This window comes from Otolemur garnettii, unplaced genomic scaffold (assembly GCF_000181295.1).
Source record: "Otolemur garnettii isolate 467f Iridium unplaced genomic scaffold, OtoGar3 scaffold00006, whole genome shotgun sequence".
Taxonomy (NCBI): domain Eukaryota; kingdom Metazoa; phylum Chordata; class Mammalia; order Primates; family Galagidae; genus Otolemur; species Otolemur garnettii.
Window position 1 is genome coordinate 26223640 of NW_003852401.1, and position 24111 is coordinate 26247750.

The 24111-nt window shown below is 43.1% G+C and overlaps 1 protein-coding gene across 1 annotated transcript in view; it reads right to left on the reverse strand.

The window, feature by feature from the left end:
- DOCK8 (dedicator of cytokinesis 8) overlaps positions 1 to 24111 on the reverse strand; it is a 217001-nt gene that overhangs the window by 100480 nt on the left and 92410 nt on the right. The window contains exons 10-14 of the mRNA XM_012814018.2: positions 20610 to 20690; positions 18854 to 19013; positions 16759 to 16889; positions 14414 to 14507; positions 13446 to 13608 (exon numbers count right to left, since the gene is read on the reverse strand). Of these exons, the coding sequence (XP_012669472.2) occupies positions 13446 to 13608; positions 14414 to 14507; positions 16759 to 16889; positions 18854 to 19013; positions 20610 to 20690 (629 nt within the window). The remainder of the gene's footprint in view (positions 1 to 13445; positions 13609 to 14413; positions 14508 to 16758; positions 16890 to 18853; positions 19014 to 20609; positions 20691 to 24111) is intronic.

Consider the following 24111-nt stretch of genomic DNA (forward strand, 5'->3'; position numbering starts at 1 on the left):
TGACCTTGAGGTCCCCACAGCTGGGGCTGACATCCTGACAGCTGCCTTTGAGGACTTCACATTAGAGCACCTGGTTAGGGGCACCTGGATAACCCATGCAAACTGTGAGATAACACACTTTAAAGCTGTGAAATTTTTGTCATGCAGCAATATTAACTAATGCACATACATAAGTTTTTTAAAGCACACGTCTAGTATACCTTAATATTTAAACACATGTTTCCTTTTAAAAAAATTAGCTTTGCCTGGCAAAATTTCTGCCTCAACTGCATCTCCTGGTCTAAGGAACACAATATAATATACGTATATGTAAGATATAATGACTATAGGAAAATATCCTTAATCACAAACTAGCCTCTTTGGAGTTGCTCCAATCTCCAAATAAATGTTAAGAACTTGCTAAAAATATAAATTTTTCTTTGGTTGTAGTTTTGACTCTATTAACTGAATTGATTAATGTCTCCTAAAGATGTTGTGATAGGTCAGATGAAAGAGAAGAACAATGTTAGAAAGTCCCTACCACAAACATCATTTTCCTCTAAAGCAACAAAAATTTTAAAGAAAGTTTCCTGCAGATAAAAACAAACATTTCAATAATATTTAGCTTTTTTCAAGACCTAAAATTCAAGTTTAAAGACACTGTTTGGAGGCCAACTCTGGGCTGTGCTGTGTTTTTGTAGAAGGCCCTTAGACAGAATTGTCAGATGGGGAACACCATGAACCAGTCTGCCTGTTCCTTTATTTATTTTTTTTTGACACAGTCTCGCTCTTGTCGCCCGGGCTAGAGTGCAGTGGCATGATCATGGCTCATGGCAAACTCAAACTCCTGGCTCATGCAATTCTCCTGCCTCGATCTCCCAAGTAGTTGGGACTACACATGGCCACACTTGGCTTATTTTTTCTATCTTAAGTAGAGACATGGTCTCACTCTCTTTCAGGCTGGTCTTAAACTCCTGCCTTCCAATGATCCTCCCGCCTTGGCCTCCCAGAGTGTTAGGATTACAGGCATGAGCCACCGTGCCCCGGGGCCTGCATGTTCCTTTAAGGGACAGAGGGAGCACATTTTTTCCAAGCTTTGCAAATAGTTTCCTAACACAGATCTACCACCTGACAAAAACACATACACATACCGGAACATTTCCAGTTTCAGCTGTTGCTAAAGATGACCTTTTTTTCTCTTTTGGTTTGGTGCAGACTTTAATAATCCCTACTCATTTAAGGAAACAGCCAATGAATAAGTCAATAATATTCATTTAAATGCTTATTTTATCCTTATTGATGTTTTTAATATTGCTAGATGCCTGGGTTTAGGTTGGAGAAGAAACCATCAGAATTGGGAGAAACAGCAGGTCTACTAAGAAATCAATCGTCTAGCTGCCCCTAACTATCTCTATAAACATACACCCGCTTCAGGCCCATCTGGGTTTTGGAGTTAGAACATTCAAGGGTCTCAAAGTGCTGCACAACAAAGTTGCATCGCATGCCATTTCACAGATCAGCGTGGTTGCGTGTGGCTCTGGTGTCTCTTAGGGCACTGGGGTTTTTACTTTCCAAAGACAGGCAGTCCCCTCCTGTCTCTGCACCGAGCAGCGTTCCTGACACACAGTAGGAACTCACATATTGCTTAGTGAGTGCACCACCTTTATTCACAGGGCGGCAAGTATTGCTGGACATGTGAACTTTTCAAAGGAAATATATTCCGCTCCATTTGTCCCTGAAAGACACTGGCTGAGGAGGAACTGAGGGGAAGTGTCCCCACTGCCCACACTCACATCCACATGGGGCCGTCCCCAATGGTTAACAGTCTTCTGACGATCTTTGCTTCTTTCTGAGCGACAAAGAGTCAGCCCATTTTTGGCTGCTGGCCTGAGTTACGGTTTTCATGCTAGAGTTTGGTTTAGTTGTAACCAGTCTGGGAGAAGACATTGTAAGTCACATAAAAGCAGCACAACCAAGCGTGTTAGGTGGGGATCACTCCCAGTGGTAATGATAATTCTGGGCTCACCACTGTGTGCCCTGGCTCCTGTAAAACCATCTACCCCAGGAGCAATTAGGCCCCAAGGCTATCGCCCAGGGCTCCTGTGCAACTTTGCAGGCAGCCAAGCTATCCACACATTGGCAACCACCTCTGTGCTGGATCTGCCTTGGGGCTTGTGTTTAGCAACGTTAAATGTCCCCTCTGCTGCTTTCTCCACCTTCTTCTCCAGACTGCCCCGCACTCCACTTCTGCCAAACGAGCATATGAATCACTTGGAGGCACTGGCATGCCTAGGGGGTCACTGATTAGGTAAATGCCAAATTTCCAGACTAGTCCTGATTCTTACAGGGATCTTGCTGAATTCAGGGAACGTTCTACACTGGAGTTGAAAACACCAGGTATAGTGCAAACATGCAGGGTTTGCATGATGCTGGCTCTTATTAGAGAAATGCCCAGGGAAGACAATTGCCCTGACATCTTTAACCTAAAGAACTGCCACAAGCCTGTCCCAATAAATAAACACACCTTGGACATAGCAAGGAAAGCCTTCTACCCTTACAAGTTCCTCTGCCTTTTTTTTTTCCATGTTAAGGTAAATTTTATTAATACATATTATACTTTGGAAACCCTAAGTCTTTGTTTACTTTTATTGTTTGGGATTCGAGGGTACAAAGAATTAGGCTACACTGATTGCGCTTGTTAGGTAAAGTCCCTCTTTACTGGCTCCCAAGAGGTGTGTCACACGCCATGCATGAGTTCCTCTTCCATTCCACATCCTCAGTCCCATTCAGGCAACATCACTTTGCCTATTGGGTAGACCTTATGAACTAACAGAGTTGGCTTCATCTGCACAGAATATAGCTTGTCAAACAGAGCCCAGCCTCAAAACAGTGAAGGAAGACTATCCTTTGATTATCAATTTGCTCATGGGCAGTTTCAACGGCAGCTTTGTGGCATTTGATAAAACTGCAGATAATCTTTTAGTCCTGGCAATCAGTGAGAGAGAAAGGCACTCCTCATGGAGGCAAGGGAAACAGCCAGCCTCTTTCTTCAGCCATGACAACACTGCAGGTCACCCACCATCTGTCCTGACCTGCACAAGGCCAGGGCTCCACTCTCCAAACAAGACGAAAGACTGATTCCCCGAGTTTAATCCAGTCCTGGATGAGGAGATCACACCAAAACCTTCTCACTAGAGGAGCCCTGCCCTAGTCACTCACTCAGGGCTTACTATCAGTTGGAGATGGACCATACGAGGCCCATCAGGGTGGCCGCTGGCCTTGCCAGGACCTGCAGAGGAGGTAGTCATTCTGGAAGGTAGAGAAATTAGGGATGTGGCTGGCATCCCCTGGTGGCTGTATGGTGCCACCAAACCCCTCCCAGAGGAAATACACCAGTGAAGGAGGCTAATTACCTGGCTTCCTCCCTCCCCTTCCACATGCCAATCCCAGAAAGCATGTCCTAAGTGAGCTCCAAAAGACTATTTTTATCTTGATGGGAGAAAATTATACAGGCTTCTCGACACCCTCAAGCAGTTATCAGGATGGGGATCGGGGGCACAGATGTAAGTAATGATAAATACTGTGGAGTATTTTATATTTCACAAAGCATTTTCACGGGCACAGTCTCGACTCATCCTTCCAAAGCCAGATGCATAGGGTCGTCCCATTTTACTGAAATGAAGCACAACCTCCTGGCTCTGACCCTGTGTGCGTGCCTTGGCATCAGAGCCTCCTCCCATGACACTGAACGTTCTCCTGTGATAACTCTCCCCTCATTTCTCCCAAGTAAGGCTGCACTTTTTTTTTTATTTGAGAAGGAGTCTTACTCTGTCACCCTGGGTAGAGTGCCCTGGTGTCATCATAGCTCAAACTCAAACTCTTGGGCTCAAGCCATCCTGTCTCAGTCTCCCAAGTAGCTGGGACTACAGGCACCCACCATAGTGCCCAGGTAGTTGTTCTGTTTTCAGTAGAAATGAGGTCTCGCTTTGCTCAGGCTGCTGTTGAACTCCTGAGTTCAAGTAATCCACCAGCCTCGGCCTCCGAGAGTGCCAGGATTACAGGTGTGAGTCACCATGCCAGGCCAAGGCTGCATTTTATGTTTCACTTAAACAAAATATCACTGATTTCAAAATAATTCATGGAGAGGGATTGGGAGCACAGGTGTTACCATTTGCTCATCCACAAAGGGAGTACCAACCACAGATTTCTCATTTGTTCTTTGCAAAAGAGAAAGCAACCATCGATGGATCAATTCCTTCACCCTCAGGTGAAAGAAAACCTGCCTGAGGAAAAGGAATGATCTCCGCCTCTCACCTCTCTCCAGTAAGACTGTCTCAGGGATGTCAGGAAAGAGCAGAGGTGGCATGTATGAGTTCTGGGTGGCACGCACGTTGGCAGAATCCAGTTCAACAGTCACAAAGGAAAAGGTATTGCAACCAGGAAATAAATGTAAGGGTCAAAGGCGCGAGATGGGGGTGAGAGGACACAATTCCAAGTTTGAGACCAGCCAAGCTTGAGGAGCACAGGGAGATTTCTGGAAAGACGGCATGAGGGGAGGCCGAGTTCTCACCCCCTACAATAGTAAGAGAGAGAAAGAACATAGAAGTTCAGAAGAGCTTGGTGGTGGCACCTGTGGCTCAAGGAGTAGGGTGCCAGCCTCATATACCGGAGGTGGTGGGTTCAAACCCAGCCTCAGCCCCAGCCAAAAACTGCAACAACAACAACAACAACAAAAGAAGAGGAAGAGGAGCTTGGGTCAGAGAGAGAGAAGAATCAGATGAAATTAATTGAAGAATAATTTCCACATCTTTACTCAAGTTCATCCAAGCCTGAGCCAAAGAGAATGAGTCAGAATTCTAGGTTTCTCAGTTTTTTTTCTTCTCCTCTCCCCAAATACTCAGACAATATAGGGTATCGTGGTGCATGTCATCCTTGAGGACATTAGTGGGCACTTTGATGGAACAGAAATATAAATCTCCTAATGGGATAAAGTTCCTCTCTGCGAGTCTGTGAGGGAATTGCAGGAAAGCGGCTGAACTTGTCTTACTGGGAGAGGAAGCTGGGCCCATGTCACCCCTATGACGTGAGTGGAGTGACACAAAGGGAACCACCAGCTTCCGTTTAAAACTTTTGAGAAAGAGGAGGAATGTGCTTTGAGATTTTCTTATTGCTAAGTGTATCGTTATTAGCCTGGGCATGGAAGCCCCTTAGAAATCACTGAAACGCGTCATTGAGTCCTTCCATTTTATCCTCATGAAGCTGTAAAAGTTATATTTCCACAAAAAGTTGCATGGATGTCAGTTGAAACAAAGTAGGCAGGACCATTTTGGAAAGTTGTATAATCTTTCTAGTATTTAGGCCAGGTAAAGGACATAAATTTTTTTTTTTTTTTTTTTTTTTGATACAGAGCCTCAAGCTGTCCCCCTGGGTAGAGTGCCGTGGCATTACAGCTCACAGCAACCTCCAGCTCCTGGGCTCAAGCGAGTCTCCTGCCTCCGCCTCCCAAGTAGCTGGGACCACAGGCACCCGCCACAATGCCCGGCTATTTTTTGGTTGCAGCCGTCATTGTTGTTTTGGCGGGTCCGGGCTGGGGATTCAAACCCGCCACCTTGGGTGTACGTGGCTGGCGCCTTAGCCGGTTGAGCTATAGGCACCGAGCCAGGACATAAATTTTTTAATTATAAAAAATACATGAAATCTGATTAGCCATGGCTTTAAAACATTACCTTATTACACTGTCAAAACTCAGAGCTTTGAAGGGCTCCTAGTTTTGTTTTACTTTTTGCTCTGGGGTTTGCTGGCACCCCCGTTTACTGGTACCCCCGCCCACACCAACCTTTGCCCCTTGGAAATCCAACACACAGAATTCCCCACACAATCTAATATTTTGCCTTAGGACGTGCTGCTTTCTGCTGAGAGGGGCCACAGGCAGCCTGTCTGAGGCCTGAAACCACAGGACACCCATTAACAGAGAGCTGTTAAAACATCCCCGTTGTTGAGAAGGCCAGACCCACGATGGGAAGAGTGGATGGATGCCGACATTTGGGGGGCATTGGAAAAGTACCCGGGAAAGGCAGAACTGGGGACAAAAACGCTAAAGAGAAGCGAGGCTCTCCCTCTCCCCCTTAAATAGCGAAGGAAAAAACAGGGACCGATTCCTTGCAGGATACTACATCAGAAGAGAGCAAGCCTCTTCAAAACACTGTTTTTAAAACAGGAATTTAAAAAACCTAACGAAAGGATAGAAATCAAAGGAAGAACGCTTTTTCAATGTAGGTGCTCCTAAACTAGACAATCGACTCATCATCACCATCAAATACAAGCCCAGACCTGCCTCAATTTCGTCCCCGCTTCTCCATTTCTTTTGCCTTCACCCAACCTTACCCTGCAATCCGGGATTAAAACAGATGCCCCACAAACCTGCCTAATGAATTCTAGGTAGAGGATTAATGGGAAAAAATGACACGCACACTGTTAAACTCAGGGCAGGATTTTCAGTTAGGACAGTTCTTCATGGACTGTAACACCAAAGCTTGGTGAAGTCAAATACAGTGGGTGTAAAATAAGGAGACTGACACGGAGTTGGGCAATCAGTGACATTGGTGTACAGAGCGCCGGGGTCATAGCTGCCTCACTCGTGAATTCCACCTTGCTTTGTATGAGGCAGGATTGGTGAATGTGTAAATATGTGGAGTAAATAACTCCCCCCAAAGGGGAGGATTCTGCTCGGCCTCTCTCTACTCCATGGGTTGCACTTCTTGGTCCTCCTCCCCACCACAGCCTCCCCCAAAGTGCTAGATGTCTAAGATCAGGGTGTAATAATGAAAGAAAGCAGAAACCGATACGTTACAACACAATCTTTGGCAAAAATCGAAAACGGGGATCTCTTGGTATACTGGAATATTTTTCTGTGGTTCTTGGCTTTGTGCTTGAAGGGCAAAACCCCAAATGTGTGTTTTATTTCAATAAATCACGACTCCACCTGTTTTGGAATGGAAAAGGGAAATCTTGCCTGAATCTAGAAAATGGGCAGAGTGTGCCCTCTCGTGGCCGAATGTTGTAATGGAATGTTAGCTTTGTAAAACCTTGCAATTGTTGCTAAGTAACCTTAGGCAAGTGGTTTCCTCCTGAATTTTTTTCATTCTTATAAAAAGAAGGATTGCTGAGTTTTGGAGCATGGAATCAAGGAACGTGAAAATTGTGCTCCTGATTTATTTTTGGAACCAAGTTAATGTTAGGACCAGGAATTCACTTTGCCTTTCTCTCTGTTCCTTGGCTCATTCCAGGGACCACATTTTGCCTGAGCTGCTGCTGCCCTTCCTAAGTAAATGGTTTGTTTATAAAAGCTTTACTTCCACAAGCAACTGCTTGCTAAAACCAGCAAAACCATGGATCGGAATTCCAAATTGTCTAGTACTTAAAGCAGAGGTCTTTAAATAGTCCTTTAAAGGGTCAAAAGCAGGAATTTATCAAATAAGTTTACACATATGTGAACTATTATAAGATATTTCATTTATAATAAGGCCTGGCATATTGTTGGCATTCAATAAATTTATAGAAAAAATGAAAAGAATAAAATCAACTACACATCACTGCCTCCCGCCCACCAAGCTGTTTCCAAAGAGGGAAACTGGAGGGTTGGAAGTGAGAAGTGGTAGAGAGAATTTTTACTCTAAGCACTTTGGTATCTTTAGACTGCCTATTCAAAAATACTAATAAATTCAAACAACTAAAGAAACAATAAAGAAAGGGAAGCTGTTCCTCTGATAGTGATTTAAAGAGACAAAGGCCAAAGCTGCCATAAACTACCAATTAATTAGCCATGATGCAGGGGGACATGGAATCTAACGAGCATCATGCCTAGAAGCGGTTGTCTTCACCAGGGCACCTTTCCTGCAGGGTTGTAGATTCCTGACAGGCAACCATCTCACCTCACATCCAGGTATGCACTGGAACTGCTTCCCAAATCGGGTGTATGAAGTTTCACGCTCCTTTCTATTGCATTTCCAGCAGCTTGCATCATTTCTGGATGATTCCACAGAGCAGCGGTTCCCAGCCTGTGGGTTGCAACCCCTTTTAACTGTATTAAAGGTTCGCAGCATTAGGAAGGTTGAGAACCGCTGCCACTGAGTAAAGGAACTCATTAAGGGTTGATGGAAGCTTCTCCTCCATGAGGAGGAGGAGGAAGCTTTGATTCTTAACAAAGGAGAAAGTCGGAACACCAGGCCCCTCCCAAGACCTCCTGAATGGGGGTCTCCAGGTGGGCTGGACGTTCACTTTGAGGCACCACCACCCTCCCTCCAGCACAGAGAAGATCCACTCTGGATGTAGAGGTAACTGGGCTTAAACTAGGAATGCATTTCCTTGGACAAAATTAAATCTCTTTAAAGGATAATCCCCATATCCTGACTCCTTCCTAACCTCTGCATTCAGAGATATTTCTGATTTATTCTTTCCTTGGAAATTCATTCTCTAAATCCTAACTCCCAGATACTCTTTCAGGAGCAGCCTGTGCATCTCTCTGGAGCCATTCTTCCTGTTAGGCCGGATCAGACTACTGGTCTGAGAACATGCAGCTCAAGAGGAGGAGGCTTGAAAACAGCTAATTATCCATCAAAGAAATCATGTTCTCACTGATATGCTTGTTCTCAGCAAGCACAGTCCTCCACAGCAGCGAGTCCGATAATTGGATAAACAAGGCCTCAGAGGCGCTGGGGGCTGGAATGAGAGATGCAAATGCACTTTATGTGGCTTTCTTTAATGTAATCACCAGTTAAAGGGACGGGCAAGGAGCTTAACAAGCTCATTACAACCTCAGTGCCTGTGATCTCTGCGCAGAACCGGGGGCAGCCACGGGATAGAATGCCCCCAGAGGCCTGCTGGGGCCTTGGCCTCAGCCCCTGCTGTTTTCATCCTGCCCCCACCAGAAAGCAGCTGGTGACTCCATTACCAGCTGCTGGGCCCCATGGAAAATAAGGCAGGAGTTGGTTCAAATGTGTTCGTAGGCCAATAACTAGCATGTCCTTAATCTGAGCACAAAGGAAGGCCAAACCGGGATTTGGGTCATCTTTTTTGTCAACCTAATTTTTCCAGTTGTTCTGTTCTACTTTCAGAATTGCCGTCCTTGTGCTATGATTTCCCGAAGTCTCATGCCTGGCTCTAGTTCATGAGACAGTGGTCTCGCCCTGTGTCTCTATCTCACGGAGGCTGGATGTAGCAAAGCAGAAGACCCAGGGTCCTGGCCCTAGAAGTTGTTTTCTCCCATAAGAGCAAGTGTTTGTTTCATGAATACCTGACCCTTATCGACTCACAGGGATACTGCTGGGAGTCCTGTGCAGTTCTATGGTAGTTCTACTCTAGATCTTTGCCTTAAGGCAATTTGAATAAGGTCAAGACATGGGGGTGGTGGTGGTGGAGGATGAGGTGTGGAGGGAGGGGAAGGGGGTGGCAGCAATGACATAGAATGTGACTTGAATGGTGACCCTGACTGAGGACACCTGAAGGGGCAGAACAAGGAAAGGAGGCACCTGAAGGGAAGAAGGTGGGGCTGAGGGTTGGGAGGCAATGGCAGCCTCTGCCAAGCCAACTCTGAGGTCCTGCGGCAGATGCTCCTTTCAAAGAAGAAAAGGTGCCTTGGGTTCTACTCACACGGTGTTCAATGGAATCAACAATATAAGAATTCTTTAGTATGTGACTCTTGTCACCAGTGGCACTCAAGGCCACACATCACTGTCCATTAAAACCAGGCAATAGTTTCCTCCACCCAAAGGGATGCTGCAGTTTAGGTGAAGGGTACCCTCATTTGAAATTTGTTGGTGTAGGCATTGACTGGCCCAATGGCCAGTCAACTGGCCCAATCAATAGATGTATTTTCCACAAGTTCCAGGTAGAGCAACTTTTCTTAAGCCAAGCTATGTTTCCAACCTATGAGGTGAGTGAATCTTTCACAAAGTAGTGTCTGGATTTATTGGTCTGTAAATCCTCATTTTTCCTTTATTTGATTTCCTCAAAGGGATACAGATGTAAAAGAGTTATGGGCATGGTAATAGCAATGTCAGTAGTGACAGCTACCCCACAAATCAAACTCTAGAATGACAGCCAGAATTCTTTAAGTCAAAGGAAAACTTTTCTAAAAGGGACAAGAACCGCTGTCCCTACCAAAATGATAACGCTGTTGGGAGAGGGGCTTTAGACATTGCCTGTTAATGATCCAGAGGGAACAAATTTGCAGATCTTTGCTTGAAAAGAGAATTTTACTGGGGGGAGGAGAAGGGGATAGAAACGCCATCATCTTACAGGTTTCTTGAGGTATGAGGAGATGGCAAAAAAACAAAAACAGGAGAAAATTGACAGAGATGAGAAGATGTGGTCACCCAAAGCAGACCTAGTCAACTTACCAATTTGACCCGGGCTTCAGACCTGACTTGATTCATTCCATTTCTGTTTTACAAATGTAGGAAAGGGCCAGATTACTGTCAGGACTAACTTAATCTCAACTATAACAAAGCATGTGAGGGCTGGAGAAGAAACACTAAACAAATGGACATCACAAGAGATTCAGACGCGATGCTCTTAAGTTCTCTAGAGTCTGCATGTAGTAAGACTCTCCGCCATGTTCATTAAATCTCTCTTTCCTTAAACAGACTATAAAATATGGCTGCCTGGGAGCTAGAAGGTGCTACAACCCAATTGAAGGGAAGTATCTTCTATGTTTCCCAAGAACAAAGACACCTGGTTTCCGATGCATTTCCACAGTGTCCAGCACAGTTGAGGGCCATTCATTCTGTGCTTGTGGGTCTGTTTCTCATGATACCAAGTCGGGTCCACAGTAATCTGTTCAGACCTGTCCTCCTTTGCCCTCCTACATTACTGAATCGCTCAGTGCGCTAATGCATTCCAACTCCTGCTGTGATATAATTAAGGGATAATGTTTGCAGCAAGGAGTACCCAGAGTTGTAAATGCCTGCCATGGGTGATTAAATGCTGAGAGGAAGCTGAATAACTACAGAATTCATTTGGTGAAAGTTTATTCCAATGCCACACATATTTTTTTCACCAAATCATAGGATGAGATTTCTAAAAAGATACAAACACAGCCTCTGTAAGTGAACGCTTTTCTGCCTCCCTCTTACTCTGGAGAAAAGAACTGAGCCTACTGCATCCTAGGAATGCTCATCGAGGAGGGACCCTGGGGGCTGCGTTTGTATTTAAGGAATGAGGATTGAAAATGGAGAGCTGCTTTGGGAAGGGTTGGTGTGGGAAACGCGTGTGCAGCTCCCAGAGCGCCGTCCCCCGCTAACTGATACGGTTGCTTGTATTTCTCACTGCAAGTTTTGGCCTCAATGAATCAATACTTATCCCTTCCTGGTCTCAATTTTGTACACCTGGAAGTGTGAGGCTGGGGGGCTTAGATCAGGCTCAGGGGAGCTCTGAAGTTCTTTGCGTTTTGGTCCCACATATGTCCCAGTGGAAAGTGAGGAACTGGGATTAGGGAACTCTCACAGGGCTGGCAGGATGGCAAACTGATATAACTTTGGAAAAAAGTGGCCATATGACGACGACTGAAAATGTGTATTGCTTGATGGAAGTGTTTCGGATTGTATGTGAAAACCCCACACTGTACCCCAGAAGTGCATTAATGTACATAGTTACCATTCAAAAAAAAAAAAAAAAAAAAAGAAAATGTGTATTGCTTGTGCAACCCAGAAAGTTCACCTTCAGGCCTATTCCTCGGGGACATATGTGCACAGAGAAATAAAAAAAAAATGCACAGGGTTTGTAAGAGCCCCAAATTCATAAATGTCTATCAATAAGAAAATGGACAAATAAAATGTGGCCTCTTTGCACAAAGGAATACCATACAGTAGTGAAAAAGAATGACAGAGCTCTATATAAGTCAACCACGAGATGTCTAAAATACAAGCTGTGAGGAAGTTCCCACTGGTTACTTGTGTGAAAATCTGGGTAACTAAAAAGAATAAATGACATTTACACAATTAGATGTAACACTGAGTCTATAAAATTCATGAGTCTGTAGTCATAGCCAAACCAAAAGTAAAAAAGAAAGGAAATATCAACCTGTTAAGTGAAAAAAGCAAAGTGCAGTCTAACGCACGGAGTGAAGTCATTTATGTAAATCTTAAATGAATATAAATCAATACCATTCATTGTTCACAGATATGTGTGTGTGTATCTGCGTGTGTGTAAAACCACGGAAAACGAAAGGAAACACAGAAGTTCATGATAATGACAATGTTTGGGAGGCAAGGTCGGAGTCTGTAACTAGAGGCTGGGGATGGAGAAGACCCCAACTTCATTAGCCTGACTTTCTTTCTTTTATGTAAAAAATATAAAGAACAGCAGTGTTATTTCTGGGCGGGAGGAAAAGATGATTGCTATGTGTGTAGCATTCTTTTCTGGATTAAAAGAAATGTTTTCACAATAAGAAATAGAATAAAAGCGCGTGAGCAGTAATGCTTTGCGGATGCATGCTGCCAAGCACTTTCCCCAGATCCACAGGACAAGTCAGGTGGTCCCAGGTATGACTCAGAAACCCAGGCAGCCCAACTGCCAGGCCTTTACTGTCTGGCTCTGTGCTCTCTGATAGGGTAGTCACCAGCCACACGCAGCTAGTTGAATTTAACTTAAAATGAATTCAAATTAAAGAGAATTAAAATTCCCTTTGGTGCACTAGCCACATTTCAAATGCTGACTAGCCACATGTAGCTAATGGCTAATGACTATTGTACCGGCAGCCCACATACAGGACATTTCTGTCATTGCTACAAATTCTATTGGCTAGCACTGGTCTTGAGCTGAAAACCATTATTTTCAACAATTGGAACATATCCATCCCATTGCTCTTTCTCCAACATGTCCTCCTGTGTAGAGAAAAGCCACGGTAATGACTTGGAGAATTGTTTTCACTTCTGAAAAGAATATGCCCACTATAATCCTAAATTAGAATTATGTCTAACACTTTCCTGTTAAAGACAATTAGATGAACAATCTTTTGAAAGAGATCTAGCAATCATCTATAGTTACATAAATATCACATTTCACTTTCCCCAAAACTTAGGAAATAAGAAGATAGGTTGAAGGATTGATGAAAGCATTATCCAAATAAAACTCAGAATACGGGCTCGGCACCGGTCGCTCAGGGTCTGGGGCACCAGCCACTTCCATAGGAGCTGGGGGGCTTGAACCCGGCCCGGGCCTGCCGAAAAACAATGACAACTACAACCAAAAAATAGCTGGACATTGTAGCAGGTGCCTGTAGTCCCAGGTACTTGGGAGCCTGAGGCAAGAGAATCACTTAAGCCCAAGAGTTTGAAGTTGCTGTGAGCTGCGACACCATGGCACTCTACTGAGGGGGATGTAGTGAGACTCTGTCTCAAAAAAAAAAAACCAAACAAAAAAACTTAAAATATAAGTTCAAAAGTTTTCAGAGCCCCTGCGTTTCTCACCTGTACACAGTATGTGGGACGTAGACTTCTCGTATTGGAAATTCCAAAATCTCTTTGTGTGGACGTGTCCGGTTTTCAGGAAAAGGTCTCACAGGCGACATCTCAGGAGTCAGACAACAACTGATTGTCTCTGGAGCTGGAGAGATCTCCAGCCTGAGCAAGCCTAAAGAGAGAAAATAGGGCTGTTTTAGTGAAGAAGTCGGCATGTTATGAGGGAATCCGGAAAGGTGGTTGGACTAGATTCCTTTCACAAAAACACGCGTGAAGTCATGGACCAGAACACAGTCTGTCTCAAAACTTTCGTAGTGACATATGCAGGATAAATTATGATAATGCAAAGGGTTTGGGGCTAATTTTCTTTAGTTGGAGAAAAAGGGTATTGTGATAATTTTTTTGAGATTTAGTTGTTATGAAATAAAAGCAGCAAATAAATAAATAAATAAAATGAGTAGAAATGGATTAGAAAATTTTTAAAGTTCCTTCCAAAATTACCTCAGTACTCAATAGTTCCTAGGTTGGAAACTTCCCTGTGTTGCTATCAGTAAAAATGGATAATTTTCGAATTGGGGTTCCCTTATACTCAAGGGGGCTGCAGAAGTATCTCAGGGGCTGTTGAACTGAGGACAGGGAAGGTACTTTATTTTCTACCAAAAGCATCTCACATTTAATTTTTTTTAATACTAAGGGTTCCATATAATATTTTATATGACAAACAATTCAATTATCTGAGAAACCAGATCTAAAGCATAAGGTATATATTTATAGGATCAATCCTTTAAATAAAAATAGAAAACATTAATAGATTTTCCAAAAATGTATACCAATTCAGAGTCTTAACTTCTTTTGCACAAATCCCATGTTTCACTTAGCAAATACGATTTTATAAATTCTAGGATTGGACAAAGAATGTGTCCAAACACAAATGGCACTGGTCCAGCTAAGGGGGCATAAAGACAAGCCATTCACACCTGGAATTGACTTGACCCGTCTCTGTAAAGATGATGATCTTTTGAAGTCGGCTAAAAACTTGAATAAGTCTTCATCACTAAGGCGATCTCCCTCCTGCCAAGAAAAAAGTCACGGTCAGGGTAGATACACCACCAACTCCTGGGTTGGGAACTGGAGATTTCTGGGAAGATTTTTACCTTTAAGTTTTATTCTCATGAGTCTTTCCTAGAAATTAGGATTATGGGCGACTCTGAAATCATTCAGTTCAACCTCTTGTAAACTATTCCTTCCCAATCACTCTTTGCTCACCATGACTTAGCCTCTCATCCACTCTTCTAGGAACGGGCTTCTACCGCATTCTAAGGAAGCCTGTTTGACCAGGAGAAATCTAGGCTGAGAGCTTCTCCCCCTGTAACTTCACCTACTGACGCTAGTTTTACTTTTTGGAACAATACAGAATAAGTTTACTTTTTTCTGCAAAGATTCAAAGGTGGAAAAAGCATCTTTCCTAATCTGAGGGTCTGGAGGAAGGGGAGTGGAGTGAGAGATGATGAGAAAATCTGATCTCATCTCCTTCACACTTGAAAAGAAGCTTAAGCATAAACACTACCCTCCATGTGCCCACTATGGGATAGGAACTCTGCAAGGACCAATATGTGTGATCTCCAGTCCTTACAGCAACCTGGTAGGGTAGGTAAGTACCTATGTCTTATTTTCAATGAGAAAATTCAGACAGTTAAGAACCTTGGCCCCTAAAGTAATAAAATCAGGAAGGGCTGTATCTCAAATAGAAACCCTTTCAGACTCTTGATTTCTTTTTTGTGGCATGGGACCCAGGCTCCCTCAGTATCCCTTCTACATTAGTTTGTTAACCTACTCCCTTTAAATGCCCCCATGAAGACTGTGTGAGCTATGGAAACCTTTCTGAAAGAGTCATACCAAGTCTTAAGGGAAGTTTTGTTTTTAATTGTGGCAAAATACATGTCATTAAATTTACCATCTTAACCATTTCATTTTTTTGAGACAGAGTCTCCCTATGTTGCCCTCGGAAGAGTGCCGTGGCGTCACAGCTCAAGCAAACTCATACACTTGGGCTCAAGTGATTCTCTTGCCTTAGCCTCCCAAGTAGCTGGGACTACAGGCGCCCGCCACAGCATCTGGCTATTTGTTGTTGTTGTTGTTGTTGTTGTAGTTGTCATTGTTGTTTGGCAGGCTTAGACCGGGTTTGAACCTGTCAGCCCCAGTGTATGTGGCTAGCGCTTTAGCCGCTGAGCTACAGGCACAGAGCCATCATCTTAACCATTTCTAAGTGTCCAGTTCACTCGTGTTAAGTGCATTTACAACTGATCTCTAGAACTCTTGGATCTTGCAAAAATTAATATGAAACTTTATTCCCTTTAAACAATAACTGCCCACTCCCCTTTCCCCAGACCCTGACAACCACCATTCTACTGTCTGTCTCTATGCATTTGAGGACTCTAGGAAGTTTCTTATTTTTAACACAGTGTTGATGTTTACTGAGATAACAGAGAGCACCATCTGGAATGGTCGCCCTCTCTGACAAGCAGGCTGCCCTGGAAACTTGCAGAAGGAACAGAGGTGAGAAGGAGAATACCAAGCCAGGAAACCCTGACCCACAGCCTAAGAAAAGGATTGACCGAGATAGTGCAAACAGGATGGTTGGTATTAATGTGAATGAATCCTCTTCTCAGTTTACACAGCAGACACTCCCTGCGCAGTTACTGTATTGTAGGCACTCTGGGATGAGCTCTGCATGCAGTCCTCAGCTCACTGACCCTCCCACCAGCCACATGAAGTCACTGCCGTCATCCCTGTTTTGCAGATGGAGGGTTAACTGAGCGCTATGGTTTGAATGTCCTCTCCCAGATTCAGGTTGAGGGTGGGTCCCCAATGTGGTGGTGTTGACAGGGGCAGCCTTTAAGAGGTGATCGGGCCATCAGGGCTCTGCCCTCATGAATGGATTAATCCATTCACAGATTAATGGATTAGTGAGTTAATAAATTAATGAGATGTCATGGGGGAACGATGGCTTTATATGAAGAGGAAGCATGCTCAGTGCCTGTACCACATGATACCCTATGCCACTTTGAGACTCTGCAGATTCACCACTAGCATGAAGGCCCTCGCCAGACGTAGCCCCTTGACCTTGGACTTCTTAGCCCCTAAAACAGTGAAAAATAAATTCCTTTTCTTTATAAGTTACCCAGTTTCAAGTATTCTGTTATAAGCAAACAAGAAATAGACTAAGACAGTGATATTAGCTATGTGTACTCCTCCTGGGACTGCAAGACCCATGCCAATATGGGGGCAAATCCAGACATGTGATATTAATGTGAAGAGATACCTGCTTGAAAAAGGTGTTAATGGTCAAGGTGGTGGGTTTGAATCCAACCCCATTTTCTTCCACGGAGAGGGCTCTTTCAGAAAGTCTTCTAGACTGGGCCAAGGTCCTCCGTTCACCCACTGAGCTTCTCCCTTTAAAGAAATCAACTGTCATTCTAAAGTGTGTCTCTCTGTTTGAATCCACAGGAGTTACTAACTTTCCCGTATATAAGATCTGTTAAAAGTCACTGAACAAGAACTCTGATTGTGGCCATCCCCTGCGTGGAAATCTGGGCAGACCAGATGCTGCACAGCAAGAGTCCAGAGCTGTGGCCAGAACGGGGTCTCCTGATAAGCTCTATTTAGTCAGCACAGTGTTTGCTTTGGTTTTATTTTTGTATTTGCATCCCACTGGGAGAGGCGTGGACTCAAATGCCCCTGAAGGCATTTGGGACTGTGTCCCAAACACACTGGGGCCAGCATGTGTACATTCTGTGTCTCCGCTTTCCTCTGCTCTCACTGTGGGGACCAGGTGGCAGAACTGAGTGTCTGCCCTGGTTGCCTTAACAGGAATTAGAACCCCCAAACACACCCAAACTTGGGCTGGCCCCCAATGCTCTGCTCAGTTGTTTCTCAGCCCCTTTTGGAAGTGAGGTGGAAATCTCACTGCCTTTACACTACAGAACTCAGAGTTCTGGGGTAAGTAATCAAATTGCTTGGAATTCTAGTAGTTCCAACTCTGGTCTTTAAATACATCCTCTTAACGTTATTTTGTATTATGCTGTTGCATTGGAATTTCTTTCTACCATTCCCCACCTAAATGTGCCACGTCACCTCCGTATGACAGGTGACTCTTCTGATTTCGTCTTAGGAATCAGTCTCTGTGGGCAGGCTAATTGATCCTTGACCTAGAGATTACTGAAGCCTGAGCAGGCCTACCCCTGAATTATCTAGCTTATGAGACCCTCTCAACTCTACACAGACCTCTTTCAATTAAGCCATATGGGTCTACATAGAAGACGGCATTAAAAACAACTGTGGCGTGAAGGTGAGGACGCGGCAAAGTGAGGTTTGTTATCGACAAGTCAGAGATCACCGGGGCCCTGACTCCTGACTATGAAACAATAACTCCAGAGTAACAGCGGCAATAAAAAGGCGCCTTTTCTCCCCCTTCCCTGCTAAAGGCAGTATTTTAGAAGTGGTGGAGCTAAGGAATGATAAGGCATGTGACCATGGACCTAAGTATTTCCTTGATACAAAGGCATTTAGGTAAACAGAAACCCCACCACAATAGGGGGTGGGGGGCGGAGATTCTGCAACCCTCTTGAAAAGCTGTAGACCCACACAGTTTAAGAATTAATGATTCAGATCAATGGTGAGGCGATGAAAAAGAAATACACTAAATCAATTAAAACAGTAACTACATAGTCTTCTGGCACCCACTTTTTCACCGTACTTGACAAAGAAAACGTCAAGGGACTAGAAATTTCACTGTGAAATCTGAGTTTTGCTTTTTTGAAGCCTTTTTGTCTCAGAATCCTTTCCCATGTTTAGGAGCCAACCATGGCGGTTTTGTGTAATAAATACAACAGAGATGGTTACTACGTTTTCTTATTATTTATTTTTATTTTTTATTCTCTGTACCCTGGGTAGAGTCCTGTGGCATCATAGCTCGCAGCAATCTCAAATTCTGGGGCCGAGTGACCCTCTTGCCTCAGCCTCACGAGTAGTTGGAACTACAGCGCCCATCACAATGCTTGGCTAGCTGTTTCTTGTTATTTTTATTAAATTGGAAGAAAAACCAGTGTATGTTTCTTGTTATCTTTAAAATTTCACTTTTCAGAAGGTGTAGCTGCCAAAAATTAACTTCTTAAAGTGTCAAACCATCCTAGAAAATCTTACGCTAAGAGTATATTTAATTTCCATGAGAGCCCATGATAATTTTTTGGAAGATTATTATCCCAGCAAACAAATGTAATCCGTCATAATACTTTAGCTCCCTCTTCCTTCCACCATTCCCCAAACCTACTGCAGCCCCAGTCCCCACCAGTAAGCCGCTGAGCTCAGAGCTGGAATGCGGGGAGCTCTCCCCTTCCCACTGCAGATGAAAAGCTTACCAACCGTGGGCTCCACATCCATTACCTCCCTGTCAAGGGTGGACACGTTGAAGAAGTTTGCTAGGCTGATGGGCGCCCAGGCAAAGGGCATCCGGTATTTCCCCAAACGCTGGCAGAAGGATTCAGCTTGAAGTTTTAGTTTTTCAATCTTTTCTTTACTCTAGAGGAAAGTGGGAAGAAACGTCAATACTGAGTCTGCTGCCTCTGACACAGATGTGACAGCCATCCCCAAGGTTCAAACCCTACTGATGAAAAAGAGTGAGTGCACAGGCAGAAAAATGACTCAACTTGGGCCAAAAGTCTATCGGATAAGAAAATAGATTGAAAAGTGAGGCATTTCATGAAAGTCTACATTCAATTAATAAACTACAACTTCAGCTAAAAAGAAGTCCAAGGCTTGTTTTACCAGCTAATCAAAGATTGATTCTTTTGGTGGCTAGCATGTGACTTAGATTTCCAAAAGAGACTCTTGCAATAAAAAGTTTAGTATAGATTGGGTGCAGTGACTCATTCCTGTAGTCCCAGCACTCTAAGAGTCTGAGGCTGGAGGGCTGCTTGAGTTCAGGAGTTAGACACCAGCCTGAACAAGAATGAGAACCTGTCTCTAGAAAAAAGCATTTGTAGTCTCAGCTACTCAGGAGTCTGAGGCAGGAAGATAGCTTGAGCCCAGGAGTTTAAGGTTGCAGTGAGTTATTATGACGCCATTGCACTCTAGCCAGGGCAACTGAGTAGGAACTCTGTCTCAAAAAAAAAAAAAAAAAAAAAAAAGTTTAGCATATTATCTACCAACCTCCCATGTGAATCTGTTTTTCAAAAATTACCTTGGAAAATTCTAAGAAATTCTAAAAGGTTTCCTAACAACTCCTTGTGAAATGTATAACACTTCTCAGGTGTTCTTTCTCAGTTTAGAATAAAAGACAGATATAAAAACAAGTCTTGAGCTCAATAAATCTTACTTGAAATTTAGGAGTCTGTAGCAGAATACAGATTAGGTAAGTCTTATTCTAGAAAGACCATGTTTAAAAAATCAAACTGGGAACTTTGTAAATTGCTGCTAAGAAAACATGTCCTTTTCTGAGCTCAACAACTACCCTGTGTTAATGAATTTATGATGTACAGTGGTGATGGGCAATTCTCAATTATCCATACCAGAAATCACAATGGTACATGGTGTTGAAGAAGACCAGGAGACCTCTGGTACTGTTTAGTTTTGTGAGGCTTCTGTGGCCCTCCTAATCAGCTGGATTGGAGCCTCAGAACCAAGATAATAGGAGGTGGCTTTGTCCCAGTCAAGTTACACGGTCATACATTGATGTAGGTTATCATTAGTGAGTTCAACGATTTAGTTTTTTAAAAAGTTATCATCACTGGCCAGTTTCTTTTTCTTCTTTCATTTAAAGTCAATATATTAGAGTCTCGTATAGGGACAGATTATAAACTAAACCCCTTTTTTTTTTATTCAGTCATTTGTACATAGAGCATAAATACATTTATGCCATTGTGGGATTCAGTGTGTTGATTATTTGTACAAATCGGAGTGCTTACATCCTACTAATCAACATAGCCTTCACCTCATTCACCCAATTACAGGATTAAGACATTTGCGTTCTACACCTGATAGATCCAACTTGTACTTGCAATATGCTCCATAGGTGTGGTCCCCCTACTAACCCTTAAGCCCTATTAACTCTTTTGTGAAATGCTTCTAAAAATACCTCCCTGGATGTCACCATTTAGCAATTTTCAAATATCATACCTTTCCACCGTCACTCTCTTTGATAACCATGTAGGGTTCTGCGCAGTCTCCAATCTCTCCCTGCTGCAGGACTTTTTCGATCTACCAACAAAAATAACATCAAAATAAAGCACGTGAATTCCATCCACATAAAGGAATCTGTGTAATAATTAAGATTATATCTTATGACCATATTTGATGACACAGGAAGATGTCTATGATATATGTTTTTTGATTTAAAAAAATTAGTATGAAGGGTGCCATATGGTTTTATTAAAAAACTCACCGAGGCATATTAAAAGGATGACAGGAGACACACAGCAAATGTTAACCGTAGTTCTTTTTGCATGGCGGGATTATGTGTGATTTTTATTTTCTTCCTACTGCTTATGTGTATTTTTTATTTTTCAACAGTAAACATGTATTATGTCTACAATAAAAAAATGTAATAAAAGTTATTTTATAAAACAAAACCTATGAGACATGTGTAGGAAGTGGAAAGCTCATTTTCTCTATTATTGCTTACAGTGTAAAAAAGAGATATGGTCTCTGTAGAAGTCAGGTTGGGGACGAAAACCTTCCGCAAAATGAATAAATGAATAGAATAAATTATCTGTAATCGTCTCCTTGGTATTTCCTATTAGGCTAATTTTCTGGATTTCGCAGACTTGGAAAGAAACTCAAAGCATTGGGGTGGGCTGCATCATCTCGGTCTGGTGACAGGAGTGGATGCGTCTCCTGTCAAGTGGCTTCTCCCTTCTTGCTCCAGGCAAAGAGCTGGCTGGCTATTTGCCATCAAGTTGGAGACCACGTTTAGGAAAAAGACAAGGAGAAATTTGAAATTTCCTGACTCCCTGCTAAAAGAAAATTTAACTTAGATGTTGAAGAGAAAAGCAAGTAGATTTAGTCCCCTAAGCTGATGTCATTAGCTGAAATGATCCTTGAAAAAGGAATTGGGGGCAACATATTTCAATGGGCACATAGTCTTAATAGGCCTTACCAGTGAGGCGCAAGTATTTAAAACAGAATATCCAGAAAACATCCAGAGGGCTGTTTAATGGGATTTCAAAGGAAGTGGCAGGAGGCAGCTTAGTAGACACCTGTTTTAGTGAGGACTTGAAGCAGGAAGTCCCTCTTCTCACAAAAGAAGTTTAAAATCCCTCCCCATTGCCATAACATGAAAAGACAGCTGATCCCATTGAGAGAGGCACAGTGTTGAAAATACGGACTCATAACACTTGAGCTAGAAATGACCAGCATTTCTGCTAATCAGCAACCATTTCCTTCATTCATTCCAGGAATATATGTTGAGTACCTTCTGTGTGGGAGCAGCTGGGGAGATAAGGTGGCATAAGCATGGACTCTTTCTCTCTCTTTGTTTTTTTTTTTGCAGTTTTTGGCGGGGGCTGGGTTTGAACCCGCCACATCTGGCATATGGGGCTGGTGCCATACTCCTTTGAGCCACAGGTGCCACCCCATCCTCATTCTCTTGATCACACAACAAGCATGATCCCTATTCTTCTGAAAACCAATAATAATGGCCCCTGTCCTCCTGAAGCTCATAGTCAAGAGCTTGTAGAACAACTGGAAGGCAGCTACTTTTTCCATGAAGCAATGGATTACAAATGTGGTCTTTAAAATGAATTTTGAACAAAGGTTAAGAACTTTGTAGTTAGGACCCTGAAGTAAGGAATGGGAATGCCCTGGCTTCATACCCTAGTAGTATGAAGACTGGAACATACAAGATGGGGTTCTCCAGCATCTAGAAGTGGGGGAATCCAGATTCGACCAGACCAGCAGATACTACTCCCTGTACTGCACCGGGCCAAGGTAACGCCAGGTACTCCCTGAGAAGGAGCTGCAGACTGCTGGGAGTCTACAGTCCACTGTATGGGCCTTCACGATTTATGGAAAAGTGCATGAAAGAGTCTTGCTAACCATGGCAGGGAGGGCAAAGGCGCCTGTCACACAACCTGGGAAATCCATAAGGTGGAGCGGCTACTTTCTGCTCTATTCAGGAAGGGCCAGTTCCATGCCTGGCATGTCTATTTTTAAAAAAGATTCACTCCAACCCTCACATTCTATCCCTCAATTGCAAAATGAATACTTTATCTCCTTCACAAAATCTTGAATTAAGCCTCTAAGCTGGAAATAACTCCTTTAAGCAACCTATATGCAACACCAGAGCTAGATGACTCCTCCTAAAATACAGTGAAGATCTCGGTGTCCAGGTTGGGAATAAAACCAAAAAAGCAGCCTTTCTTTGTCAAATGACATCTGTCTGGACATATTACACCATTCACCATATATTTAAGGGGAAAGAAGCAATGATGGCATTGCAGTGAAAAAAACAGAAAGCAAACCAGGGACGGTCTTGCTGTGTAGATTCAAATTTCTCAATTGTATCCAGACAATGTAGAGTATGTCTGTTATTGCCAAACGAATACATTCACACTTCTGAACATTTTGGAACATATTTCATAAGTGATAGTAACCACTTGGTAAAGCACTGTGATTTGGCAGACGACTGTGAACTCATCCGAATGAAGTCATTCACTGAGAAGTGAGAGTTTTAAATACAATTTGGCTCCATTGAACTAGTGTTGGTTTCCTTGGTTTCACAGGCTGAGAAAGAATTTTTAATTTAACCTCAGGGCTGCTGTTGTGGACTTTAAGCTCATTTTCCTATATGGCCATGAAAAGGACACATATTAAAGTTTGATGACCATAGATGTGTCTTTTTAGCAAGAGAATTTTAAATATTTCTTCCATAAACTGAAGTTTCCTTCAAATAAACTGTCATCTTTGTAAAATGGTGTCAAGGAAGCTGGGATGGAAAGGCATTTGCTACCTTTTCAGGAGCCTTCAAATGACCCGAGGTTTTTGGAATCTACATGCTCCTACCACCGTGAGATCTTGGGGGAATCACTGATATGATGGACATGAAACACCACGCTGGCTAGAAAAGGTTTCCAACACAGAAGGCTGGGTGCACATGAAATCAGACATCTGGATTTGTTGTTCCATTTTGTTTTAAAATTTTGGTATAAAGAGTTAATAAGACTCATTATTTGGCCTTATAAAAAATATCCAATGTTTATGGACTTATCACCAGTCATTTTGGTATATAAAGAAAGACTGTTTTTTTTCTTTTTTGTATCAGCGAAGAGTACAGTTGAGAATGAAAGTTTCTTCTACCTATTGTCTGACAGATTTTGACTCTCATTAAGCGCCCTCCGTCTGTGACCTGAAGATAGGAAGAGTGAAACTTGGAAGCCACAAACTGCCAGAGTCTGGACTTGAGAACATTTAACCACGGGTCTCTAGGGAAAGTGAACATCATTAGGAAACTCTACCAGAGAGATTTTCTTTTTGCATAGTAGCCTCACCCAGACAGATAGCTGAGGGAACTTTTCTCAGTTAGGAGGGAGGGTACTGAAGTGGTCTGGATGATCTGCCCTTCAAATCTCTGTTGAAATTTGATCCCTAGTGTTGGATGTGGGAGGTGTTTGAGTCATGGGGG